This window comes from Uloborus diversus, chromosome 5 (genome assembly GCF_026930045.1).
Source record: "Uloborus diversus isolate 005 chromosome 5, Udiv.v.3.1, whole genome shotgun sequence".
Classification (NCBI taxonomy): Eukaryota; Metazoa; Arthropoda; class Arachnida; order Araneae; family Uloboridae; genus Uloborus; species Uloborus diversus.
The window spans coordinates 76244562-76258718 of record NC_072735.1 but is presented as its reverse complement, the minus strand read 5'-3'; the positions used below and the strand labels follow the sequence as shown (position 1 = coordinate 76258718).

The 14157-nt window shown below is 34.3% G+C and overlaps 1 protein-coding gene across 1 annotated transcript in view; it reads right to left on the bottom strand.

Annotated features, from left to right (window-relative positions):
- The window catches only part of LOC129222977 (neurexin-1-like), a 251493-nt gene that overhangs the window by 77206 nt on the left and 160130 nt on the right, over positions 1 to 14157 (bottom strand). The window contains exon 11 of the mRNA XM_054857539.1: positions 10269 to 10377. Coding sequence (XP_054713514.1) covers positions 10269 to 10377 — 109 coding nt within the window. The remainder of the gene's footprint in view (positions 1 to 10268; positions 10378 to 14157) is intronic.

The following is a 14157-nucleotide window of genomic DNA, read 5'->3' as shown; positions in this document are numbered from 1 at the left end:
AATAAAATTTATAAATAATTAATATTTATCAAAGCAGTCGCATGCACGAAACTGTCTTATAACTTTGGAAGAGACAAAGAATAGTACGCAGTCGTAAACATTCTTTAATTTTTTCAGGAAATAATTATGCGGCCAAAGTAACCAATCAGGTGTCAGATAGCTTGGAATGGGGTGGTTTCCTTCAGTCAAAAGTACTACTTTTAGTCATTGAAATAAATAGAATGAGCGAAAAAAAAAAAAAAAAAAAAACATGGACCCAGAAAGTACTTTTATTTTCCCAACAGTTTTTTTAAACTAATTTTTTAAATTGTCCGATTTTTCAAACAAGGCGTGGTCTTGATGACGTCACAAATGATGCACTTTGCCGCATCTTTCTACTACGTTTCCATGTTATGATAATCAAGCAGCGAATTAAAATGCGCTCTACGATTGCTATCAACCATATCATTGCCAATACACGTGAGTAAAGATGCGAATTAAATATTTTGCTCTGTGAATGGCAACAAAGAATAGCATTTCATCATTTGTGATGTCATCGGCAGAAGCCGTAAACAATGAATTAAATGACATTTTTTAAAAATATTAAACGCAAACAAATTTATCAAAAAATAGTCAGCTCCTATGTAAGCATGCTCTTTCAGAAAAATTTTTTTGAAAACGATCCCATTGCAATAAAGAAAGCCATTGTAGCGAATTCATCCAGAAAAAATCTTTTGGAAGCTTATTTTTTAAAAAATATTACGAGTTGTTCATTCACTGGGTAGTTTTCATTTACTGGCCAGTCTACCCCTCTTCTTAATGTTCTACTCTATAAGGTAAAAAAAAAGCTTCTTTAAATGCTTTTAAACTGATGACTTGAATCAAGGAAAACTTAAAAACCATGTATTGTTTAAAAAATTTCAAAGGCACAAAATCCAAAAATCGATGTTTGCCTAAGTTTAGCCTTGAAATTAATTTTTACTATCAAAATTACTGTGTAATGGGGTGGTTTCCTTCAGTCAAAAGTACTACTTTTATTCACTGAAATTGATAGAATGAGTAAAAAAAATAACATGGACCCAGAAAATACTTTCATTTTCCCAACAGTTATTTTTTAATAAATATTTTAAAATGTCCGATTTGGAAAACAAGGCGTGGTCTTTATGACGTCACAAATGATGCAATTTGGCGCATCTTTCTACCACGTTTCCACGTTATGATAATCAAGAAGCGAATTAAATAATTGCGCTCTACGTTTGCTATCAACCATATTGTTGCCAATACACGTGAGTAAAGATGCGAATTGAATATTTTGCTCTGTGAATGGCAGCACAGAATGGCATTTCATCATTTGTGATGTCATCGGCAAGAAATGTAAACATTGAAAGCGCAACGATTTAAGTAATTTTTTAAAAATATTAAACTTAAACAAATTATTTAAAAAATGGCCAGATCCTATGTTTCTAAGCATGCTCTTTCAGAAAAAATACTTTAAAATTTTGGAAACGATCCCATTACTACCATTCACTTTGGTTTTTGACAACGGTTACAAAGCTTGTCTTGCCTAAAAAATACAAAGGAAGTACAACAAAATCTAACAAAAAATGAATAACACTACAATTGACTTCTGTCATAACTGAACTCGACTGTATTTGATACTCGAACTTTCAGTGTCGCGAACAAGAAACGAAATAATAATCTAATTTTCTTCAGTTCTTTAAAGTTCATTATATTGAAGTTTACCTGAATGCAAATTGAAATGCTAATACACCCATTATGCGGGGATACGACATTATCTTCAGAATTTATAAAAAATAGATTTTCTTCCCGTCTGAAGATAACGTCTCAAATATATTGAAACAAATACTATCTATTAGATCAGAAGCAACCATGATTTGTTTTTGATAGGATTTCAACAAGTGCCATCTGTACACTGCTTTCTTTTTCCCGAATTTCTAAGGAAAAATGTAGGAAAAAAATCCTATTCAATTAGTTTTTTTCGTTCCGGATACTGTTTCTTTGCGATGATATTGTTTATTCCCCCCTTCCCTACGCACCGATCTAGCTTCATTATAGTTATCGTTTTCAATCACTGTTATTGTTATGCTCATTGTTATTTTTATTATTGGAGCGTATTCAGAAAAAAAAAATATTTCCTATCATTTTCCAACTCCTTCCTTTTTTTTCATCGACAGCAGCTTGAGGAACAGAGTTCTAATGAATGTCTTCTATGAGGTAGAATTTTTCAAGATATCGTCGTAATTGGATGCCGAAAGGTTTGGAACTTGACGAATGATGGAAATTAGCATGAAATTTTTCGTTTGTTATTTTGAGCGTTGCAGGAGTTTTCTATTTCGCAAATGAACTGATTAAAACTACTGTAAACGGTCATATTTTTCCATTTGAATAAATGGTTTGGAGTTAAAAATAAAATAGAATTTTATTTCAAGCAAAACATTAAACCACAAAAACATTGCCAGCTTACTTAAGGTAACGCTTAATTGAAATTCTACATAAAAGAGATAATTTAATTGACAGAGGGCTCGCAAAGATTTTTGGATTCATCTGATACAAAAATACCTCAACAAACTGGGTGAATAAAAACTTTGGCAACCGAAGCTTCAACTCTGATATTCAAAGGTACAAAATTACATGTTTTGGATGCCTATAAAATCCCCACGCATTAATTTTTTCTCTATTCAGAATCTTTTTGCTTTTTGCCGAAAATGAATAAAAGCGTAAAATTATTGGAAATGCAAAGCAAAAACTAAAATAGTTTCAGCACCAAGATAATATTTTCTTTTATTAGAACAACTGATTCTAGGCTTGTGTGGGACTACTTCTTCATCTCAACACTGAGGAATGATCATTCAAGCTTGGATACAGTTACTTGATTCTATTTCTTTTGCAATTCTATGTGTTTTAAAACCATATACGTTATTACGGAATAATACATGACAGAGTCATACTTTAATAGTCACAGAAAAAACAAAACGAAACACTCTTAATCATTCGGCTATGATACATGCCGGGAAAAAACGAAAGGTGTTATCCGACATGGTTTAAAGTCTTCTTTAAAACTACATAAATTAAATTTTGAGAAGGGACCGTATACACAGTAAAATGAAAATAAACTCTGAATTTTCAAATACGAGCTCCCATTTTTACTTCTTTTTACAAAAAAAGGAAGTATTGTGTTCGCGAAAAAATTTTCACTCAAAAATCAGCCTTAATTTCCATTTTTCTCACCCCCGAACGAACCTTGAGTTTTTTTTTCGACCCGACCAGACGTGGATAAGTGCCTAAGAACCTACAGACACCCGAAATATCCATTTTGACGAACCCAGAGTTAGTTACAACGAATTTTCTCGTGACGTCTGTATGTGCGTATGTATGTGCGTATGTGTGCATGTGTGTATGTATCTCGCATAACTCAAAAACGGTATGTCCTAGAAAGTTGAAATTTGGTACGTAGATTCCTAGTGGGGCCTAGTTGTGCACCTTCCCTTTTGGTTGCATTCGGATGTTCCTAAGGGGGTCTTTTGTCCCTTTTTGGGAGGCAATCATCGTTAATTTCGATGTAAACTCAAGTGGTGTTATAATTTGTCGGACACTTGGCGATATATCGCCAGTCTTTTGGTCGCCAAGTTAGCGACAAATTTGGCGGATTTTATTTTTTTTAATTTGGTTTCAATTTGGCCACTGTTGGTGATATTTAGAGAGTAAACAATTGAATCACATTAAAATAGTGAATGATGGGGAAATGACATTAAATTGGAGTAAAAGGAAGTCATATGATGCACACATCAGCTCGTTTACTTCATAAATGAGTTGCTGAGACTAAAAGCAGCTACGGCAAAAAAATTCATTGCGTTTCCAAGAGTAGAAAAAAAATGGGGGGGGGAAAACAGTTCAGGGACCTCCACCGCATTGAAAATGATTCCTTTAAGGATCCTTCCTGATCACATATGGAGCAACATATTAAAAACTTGAATATGTATAGTCGTTCCTTCTGGAGTTGCCGTACAAATTTGTGTATGTGCAATGCATATGTACAAATTGTTACGGCAATGTGTGGCATTGTGCATGTGTGTTTATGTGTAAGTGCATGCGTGAATGATAAGGTAACAGGGACAAGGTAACAGGATGTGAATTTTAAATTTAATTTCATTTGTACTTTTTACTTATATTTCCTTCATGCCTTATGTGCATTGAAACGTACTGGTACGTTTTAAGATGGTTTTCTCGTTGCTTAATTCATAACATAAAAATAGAGATCCTTAAATTGCTGGATTTTCAGAACACTTAGCAACAAGAGAATACTTTGCTTCCTGCAATACTTGGTACTGAATATCTTCCACGTTATCCTAGAATACTTTGCACTGAATATTTCCCTCGATCTTCTAGGACAGTATGCGCTGAATATTTTCATCGTTCTCATGGAAAATTTTTCACTGAATATCTTTTCCACTTTCCTGGAACACTTACAACTGAATATCGTCCCTGTTTTCTTAGAATATTCTATGTTGAGTACCTTCCCCGTTTCCTTAGAATGTTTTGCCCTGAATATCATATTCGTTCTCCTAGAATAATCTATCTATCTATCTGTATCTATCTATCTATCTATCTGTTTATCTATACCTATCTTTTTAACTATCTATGTCATTCTACCTATTTATATCTATCTATCAATTCTACCTATCTGTATGTACCTATATTTATCTATCTATCTATTTATCTATATCTATCCTTTTACTTATCTATATCTGCCTTTCTACCTATCTATGTATGTATATCTTTCTACCTGTCTATATCTATCTATCTACCTTACTGCGTACAGTCGGTCCCCGATTTAACGAACCTCTATCTATTCTTCTTTTTCCTCGACTAAAATGAAGACAAGAATCCCTATTTACCGAATAATAAACCCCGAATTAAGGAATTATTTTACCAGCCGAAAAAATAATTTGTTAATTTGAGTTTGGAAATATTGGATTGTTTTCCAAATGAAAATCCATATTGTCCGAAATAGAAAAAGACTTTTCTTGGAATCAGCAATTTTTGACGGGCGAGGGGCAACTAACGAATATTAATTTTGATGCCAAAAAACGATAATGAAACTCCCATTAAACTTACTTTTTAAATGCTTTACATATCCTAGAAACTGTATCTTATGCAGCAGGCTGCAAATGATACAGTATTTTCTTCTCTCCATAAAGTCGAAAGAGAATTATTTCGAATCAAGTATCAGGGAAATTGTCAAACATCTATTACTCAGTGGTTTAAAATTTAAAATTATCTAGTGTGTAATAAGTGGTGAAATGCTGAATAAAAGTGTGCACTTTCTAATTATGGACATTTTTGCGCAGTTACTTATTAGGGGCTTCAAATAAGGTAGCAGTTTCTTTTAATTATTTTCACACCCCGATATTACGAATAACCCCGATTTAACGTATAAAAGTTTCGGTCCCGATGAATTTGTTAAATCGGGGACCGACTGTATCTATATAATCCTATACTATCTACCTATCCATCTGTACATATCTATCTATTCATATCTATTTATTCATATGTATATCTTTATCAATCTATTATTCCACCTATCTATCTGCGTGGTTGTAAAATTAAATTAAAAGCGCTGCGTGAAAAATTTCTCGAAACGCTACTGCTATGACAAGGTGGAGTTTGGTTAAATATAACTTTTTCTGAATGCGAGGTATATTTTAACAGTACCAACAAAGAGTTTAACGACAACTATAATAGAAAACAATATATAACTTGAAGCGAAAACCATAACAATAATAAAGCGAGGCTGTTACGCCAAAGGAATAAAAAAGCAGTTGGAAACGTGCCAAGAGACCAAGAGAAAAGATCATAATTGAAGATTTTTATTTCCAAATTTTTTTCTGATGACCTAGCTGAAAAAGCACTTGCGTACAGATGGCAGGAATTGAAAGAAAATGAAGATTGTGTCCAAGTTAATGGATGGTATTTGTTTCAATCTGTTTCATTGAGTATCGATACAGAGGATTACTTGACCGAAACATTGAGACTCTATCTCATTACACCGTTGCGTCCTGAAAGTTATTTTTGAGGTTTGGTTCGGCTTCATGATACGATTGATTTTGAAACATTCGTGTGTAACTATAGTATTATTTATGAAAACTGTACCAATTTTAATTTTTGTGTGTGTATGTGTCTATTTTTTTCTATACCCACTGCCGATTTATCTTTGTAAAATAAGAACATACCAAATTATTCGTTTAGCTCTCTCAAAAACCTTTTCGTATAACGTCGCCTCTGAGCAACAGTGAGACATCTAATCCCAGACCAGGGGTGCTTACCCCCCCCCCCCCAAATTCAAAGGCGCAAATTCTCCCCCCCCCAAAAAAAAATCGCAACATTTTCCCTTTTTTTATTTTCAAGCTCTCTTTTTTATTTTATTTCCCTGTTTAAAGTATTTTTTATTTATTTGTTTTTTTTATTTATGTTTATTTATTATTATTATTATTATTATTTTGGAAAAGTACTGTATTACCGCCAATGACACACACATACACACACATAAACAAACTAAATAAATAAATGAGATAAAATGTTAACAGAATTAAATAAAATAAAACAAATAATTTAAATTAAAAAGAAATCAATAAATAAATTTAAATAAATAACTAAATAAAAAATTAAAAATCCCCTTCAAAAATTTTGATGGCGTAACTTGCGTCATAATCCATCCCCCCCCCTCCCCGTGGGCACCCCTGATCCCATAAATAACACTGAGATATCTTACTGTTGCTCTTTTTTGCTCATATAATTAATGAACCGTTGCATTTAAATGTGAGAGCAGTAAAAAATTGTTTGGAGACAGGCTGCGGCTATTTCTTTCAGGAAAATTTCCTTTTATTATTATTATTATTATTATGCTTGTATTAATTTTTTTTTGTTGTTTGTCTGTTCGTCAGGAATCTTGCGATTTTTTTAACTAACTTTTCAGCGAGATAGAGACATGAAATTTTGAACATAACTCAGAATCGGATAACAATGCAGAAAAATGATTTTAAAATCTTCTAAAGAGTGCAAAATTCAGTTTTTAAACTATAAAAAAATCTCGTTTCTTTGCGAAGGAAATACTGTATTGTTTCGTATCATTGAACAGCCCATAAAAACAACCCAGATAATATTTTTTATACTATGTGTGACAGTTAGAACGATTGGTATAATTTATTGTAAAATATTCTAAAAGATATTATTTGAAAGATACTCTTCATCCAATACAATGCATCGCATTGCATAATTGTCGCCAACATGAACTTTTATTGTAACAAAAAAATCGTCAGCATTTAAAAGTTAATATTATAATTGCTTTGTTTCCATTTTATCGGGTGATAAAAATCTCTCCCTAATTGAGCTTGGCACGAAAGGATCTTTTGAAAAACCAAATTGTGTTAAAAACTATTTTTCAGAAAGTAGTGTTATAAGTTCGATGCAACTTCAAACTTTCTTTAAATGACGACACAGTTCTTGAGAAAACATAGGAGATTTATTTACAACTATGTACAAGGAATATCGTTAACAACTGCTAAATTAACCATAGCATTTAAGCAAATATCAATTAACACCGTAAACTAAACGGTTACACACTTATTTACATCAAAAATACGCAAAAACACAGCGCAAAGGCTAATACACACTCCAGCGGAACGGCTGAAAACGAGACTCCACAGTTAGAAAGCAAAACTAACCCTCCCTCTTTCCACTACCACACGGCTATTTATAACTCTCGAAAGAAAGCTGTCAAACATTCCACGTGATTCCCGAAGTTTCACTTCATTTTCTTTTTATTCATTCACAACTCTTATCCTTCAGAAATGGAGGGACCATATACTTCATTCGAATGCAAGGGGGTTGCATGTACATAACGAGAAAATATTTACAGGTTACGTTACTAAAATAATTTTATCTGAAAAATAATGGAATAAACGCCAAATTTAGCGAGATTACAACAAATTAATCATAAAAATAATTACTATTTACAAAACTTGTTACAGTAGTATAAAGTAAGTACATGCAAATACTTTAAAAATTCCAACCTTTAAAGTAGTTTTTGACTGTACCCATTAAGTGATTTTTAATTCCTATAAAATTTGATTGCATGGTGCACAAAATACTAGAGATTAATATTAATAAATAAAACCAATAATTGGCGAGCCAATTAGTCAACGAATGCGGCTAGTCGTTAAAAACTTAAAATACAAATTCAGAAGAAAAATCAATTAAATAAATGAATCTCTGTCACACCACAGCACAAAAATATTATAATTTGAACTTTTTTTTAATGCTCACGCGAAAAAATGCTTTGATTGCAAATATCGTGAGTTGAAAAAGAAGTCGAAATTGCATCCAATCTAATAGATGGTATTTGTTTCGATTTGTCTCGGAAGGTATCATCAGTGTAAATTCAACAGACCGAAGACAGGATTCCTCTTCAATGAGCTACGACGCGTTTCCTTCTTGAAAAGTACACATACGTGCAGATCAAATTTGTTGAGACTTTCGAGTTCTAGTTTTGCGTCCTTTCTTTTCGACTACGTTGTCTTTCTTTTTAGCTTCAGCATAAATGGTATTTGTACTTCGTTGCGAGGTAAATTTTACCCTTGGAATACGGAAATTGCTAATTTAAATGCAATGATGAGTTTCTATGATTTTGCAAAATATGCTTGTTTTGTAAAATGTTAAATTTTTTCACGTTTTTTTTTTTTTTTGTTCCAATTCAATTTTAATTTTCAAGAGCTTGAGTCCTCTTTTAGTCATTTGGAAGTTTCCCTTTTTGTAAAGTTATTTTTATTTAAATTATTCTTTGTTCATGTATTAGTTTTTGATGGCCTAAAAGCCTTACTAGGTTACGCTGAGGCAAACAATTGTGTTAAAAAAAGTGAAAAAACGAGAGTTGATACCTAAACATAAAATGATAAAAATTACACAGAATTTTGAAGGATTTCGCAAAAATAAACACATGTAATGTATTATAAAAGAACTGAAACTTCGTATTTGTAGGAATTTTTACATGTTTTTAGAAAAAATCGAAACAAAAACTGAAAAATATTTTTGAATAATAGAAAAATATATAAAACAAAGCAAAGACAAGACAAAAACGAAGACATTTGAACAAACACGAAATTAAAGGCATAAAACAAATGTCTTGAAGGAAGGGGAGCAATTTGGGATGGGGTATGTCTCCTCGTATGTTCAATCAAAGATGGATGAAAATGATTAAAAACAAATATGCTTCAAATTTGAACAATTACAAAGAATATGCATCAATTCCGTCTGTTTGACACTGCACGCACTTGCATCGGAGCTGATACGCGGTAAAATAGATATCAAACGTTACGGGTTATTTCCGTGGAACGGTTCGGGATTTCACAGGTTTTCACTTATTTCCACGCAAAATCAAATATGTTTGCAAAAAAGATTCCTGAATTGCTTCAAGTGCACGAGTCCAGACTTTTCACTGTTGTGAAAAATATTTGTAACTACCAGTTTAAAGAGTGACTGAGCGTGTTTTTATTGTGTATCGGCCTCGGTCTAAATGAATTATCTTCAATGGATTCGGGGTAAAGGAGTTGCTCTCTGTACGCCCCCTAAAAATTTAACGACCGACCGATCTTTGACTAAGCTTCCAATGAGAGCGAATAAGTCACTACTGGATAGCTTTGCATTCAAGGGATGTGCAAGGTTTCTACTTGCAATTCTCTCTTGGCTTTGGCCCTGGTTGGTTTAAAGCTTCTGGGGCTTTCTTGCTAAATCAGAAAGGTTCTGATCAATTACACTACGCCTACCTAATTTTTCTCCCGAAAGTGGACTAACAGGGGAGCATTCTTAATTCTTCAGAAAGTTTCAAGGATAATTTCAGAAATATTACTGACTTTAAGCGGAAAACGTTCCTGGTTTTTGCAAGATATGTTACTGGCTGAAATTGGGCACATCATCCGTCTATCATTTTCCGGGAACGTTTCTGAAAAGTTTTTACAGAGTAAATATGACCGATGGCGGCTATTATAATTTGTTCTCTTCTTGTGAACTTTGATGACTGGAAAAGTCATCCGCGAAAAGTCATCCTTTTCTCGGATGGGTTTTCATCCTAAGTCCCACATTTCATTGCATTGGAAAAGGGGGTTCCTTGAAACCCCGAAACACGTGTCTGCTGTAATCTGCAAGTTTTGTGTAATAAAACGTTGTTTATATATTATTTTTATAGCTCTATGTTCAAATCAGAGTAAAATACGTACCTCGAGTGGTAGCTTCAGAGTCCACCTTGACGTCCATACTTTGTCCTCTTCGAGTGACCCGAAGAGTGTGCCATTGGTCATCATTTAGTCCTTGACCCACAAAAAATACCTAAGAAGTAAATAAAATAGAAAATGTTATCATTATTAAATAAATTTTTGTCATCCTCATATATATATATATATATAATAGCGAATGATCGAGTAACGCTGACGTCATCAACAATGAAACTCGTGCCACGACATGATAATTCGATAATATTTTTGGTAATGTTTGACATGCTGGGAAATGCTTTATTTTGACAGGGTTGAACTGAATCCAGTAACTTAACTGTTTACTAGTAAGACTCATTTTATGCGAATGAAAAAACGTAAAAATGATCCACAGGAGTTAGGGTTAACATTTCAAATATCAAAATATCACCAAACAGGCAATTGCTGCTTTCAGATGTAGGAACAAATGTTCACCCGTCATACCTTGACGGGCGATTTTCTAGTGCTAAAATAATAGATACAACAAATTCGTTTTTACTAACATAATGACGATTTTTAGTAGTATGTGTCATAATGAGTCATGAGGAGGATTTTAAACTAGCGGGCATATCGACTTCTGAGATGTAATATGAAACTCGGAGGAAAGATAGGAAAAAATATGTAGGTGATATCGCAAAGAATAAAGTATAATTAACACACTATGATACACTACAGGGTGATCTGTTTCTGCCACTACACGTGTTTTAACAGGTTGGTTTTAGCACTTAGGAGAACTCTTTTTTTTTTGAACCAGATCAGAAACCGAGGAACTCTTGATCCAACACCCACAGAGGAAATTGATTTGGAATGATACTTGGAGAACTTTCTGACCACCATACATATAATGAGCAGCAGTCATCTTGACCGAACACGAAGGATCTTCGACCGGCTGGCATCGAACTGGTGACTCACTAGTTACAATTCCAACGCGTTACTAATCACGCCACCACGGCCATAGAAATGAACGTAATGATATCTGAAGGTATCGACAAGGGAATAGCTTTTTTAAAAATCATGAAACATAATACAGTCCACACAATGGGAACTTGCGGCTTTAAGGCTGCTTCTTAAGTCTTTTAAGGAAGTTTTATCACTCATTTAAGATTCGCGTAAATAATAATATATTCATCTAGTTTAAATGCTCTTATGGAACATTATTGTTATAGTTATTATTATATTTGTAGGTTATGAAGTAATACTGGCAGCACTTTTTTAGAATATCTTCTGAAAAATAGTGTAGTTAATGTAGAGCAATAGTCTTCAAATTATTGTTGTGTGTCGAATTGCCCAACTGACGAATTTAAGGTGACATTTCGGTAAAAATAGTTTCACAATCTTTGATAAGAATTAGCAATGATACTAGCTTTTATGCTTCTTCCGTTTTCAAACCCCCTTTTACAGTTCTTCTTTTAGCCTACTATCTCATAAAAGCTTTAAAAAAGAAAGGACAAGAAGAGAAAATAAAAACCTTAAAGGAGACTCATTGCTTCGTAAAAATATCAAAGAACAAAGTCAACAATCAAAAAGATAAAATATGTATTGAAGACTAAAAAATGCGAAATTAAGTAATTGAAGTGAAAAATGTGTCTGTCTGTCCCCATTAAAAACTTTTGAAGGAATATTTTGATGTAAACAAACAATTTTCGGTTCGGGTGATCTCTCTTAAATCGCCAATTCCCATCTTTTATTTTTGGGTTGAACAAAAACTCTTGAATCAAATTCAAGCAATTAAAAAACAAAAGACTCAGCATTAATAACCTCACGGGGAAGGCTCGATTAGACCTCGGATTTGCTTTGCACAAACTTAATGGCAAAGAATATTTTTCATTGAATACGTGCAACAAATACTTTTCAATTTGTTCTTTCGAATGCATTTTTTGAGTAGAAAGAAAAAATTAATATTTATTCCGCGGGAAAATTGCATTAGTCTGGCATAATGTTTCCAGATTAATTTTTGGATTTAGCTAAATTGTAATTAGTCTGAATGCTAAAAAGAAAGAAAGCAATGATTTTCTACCATTTGAAAAACTGCTCAAAGTTAAACTACCCCCACTAGTTGCCGTACTTTCAACCCTGACCACATCTGATGACCTTGATCGATTCACAACAGTTCTCACCCTTATTATACAGGACTAAGCGCAGCTAACTTTCAAAAAGAAAAATTTCGTCACACCTTCACCGGCAAAATGGTGGCATACAGGTTTGACTGCACTAAAAAATTGTGTCCAAGCTGTGAGAAGCCGTCTCCAGCGCAACAGAGGTTCCTCAATGGTAAATTACATTCAGTTCAAAGTAATTTAGAAAAAGGCACTAGTGAAATGCAAATGAGCAATACGCCTAGCTAAAACCTCTTCCTGGAAAAACTTCTGCACGAATAACAAAAATGTTTTTGGAAAACCCTACAAAATCTCTTTCGGCAATGCTTTACTCCCAACTTATATGCATCAATCTTCCTCCCCCACTGATACTGAAAATTCTCTTTGTCAAAAGATCCTGAACCATTTCTATCCAGAAGTTCAACTAGATCCTCCAATTGACTCTCCTGTCCCACCCTCAACCTACATTCCTTTTACGAGGGAAGAGGTTGATCATGCAGTTCAGCTTCTCCCTCGCAAGAAAGTATCAGGTAAAGATGACCTGGACTACGTTATATGGACTGCTATTCATCGCACCTTCCCCAATTTCCTTAAACAATACTTCAACGCGTGCCAAGCACTAGGAACTTTTCCAAAACCTCTCAACGAAGGAGTATTGATACTTTTCTTAAAAGCAGGTAACGATTCATCCCTCTTTACATCTTTTAGGCCTATAATTCTTCTGCCAGTGCTTTCAAAAATCTTTAAAAAAATCTTACTTTTCCGTCTCCAAAGCCACCTCTCCCTTAACAACCTCCATCACACGAACCGATTTGACTTCGTTCCGCGGCGTTCGGTCAATCACGCCCTGGCCACACTATTTGAAAAAATGGAAAAAGGAATCTCGCGCAAGAGGACGTGAAATGGTACTGATCTCCTTGGACATTGTTTCAGCTTTTGGCAATTTTCCATGGGATAAAATCATGTATTATCTCTCCGATTCCAACTGCGATGAGGGTATCTTCAATATCTATCGCAGTTTCCTCTCCCACTGGAGAATCTTCATCCAAACAAGCACAGGCTCATGCTCGGTCCAACAGAAAAAAGGTTGTCCGCAAGGTTCCTGTAGCGGACCGGAACTTTGGAATCTCGTCGTGGCTTCACTACTTCGAGTTCCATGACCGGATCACACCCACGTGTAGGGCTTTGTGGACGTCATTGCAATTCTCATTTCAACAAGGCGCACTCATGATCTGCAAACCTTTGCGCGCGGCACTCTCGCACTTGTCAACACGTGGCTGCTCGAGCATGGAATGACCGCTTTAGATTCAAAATCAACATGTATGCAATATGCACCTTAAAGTTCCAAGGGATCTCAAAAGAGCCCACACTCTTCTAATGGGAGATTTCCACATCATCAGAAATTATAATTTAAAATATTTGGGGGTGGTTCTCGACAACCACCTAAAGTGGACGGCTCACCTCGACTACCTAAAAACTAAATCAGTAACACTTCTTAGCAAATTTCAAAGATTTGTGGTGGATAACTGGGGTATTAGTTTTCATCAAAGACGTCTACTTTACAAGGTGGTGAACGAATCCTCCCTCATGCTTGCAGCTGGCCTAATTATCTAGAAGTACGCCTTGTAAATAAAATTCATTCTATCCAACGCCGTTTTCTTCTCATTCTTACAGGTGCCTATTCCACAACCTTACACCAAGCCCTTTACATACTATCTGGGATCCCACTACTGGAACTACAAATAAGGCAACATATGTGGTTC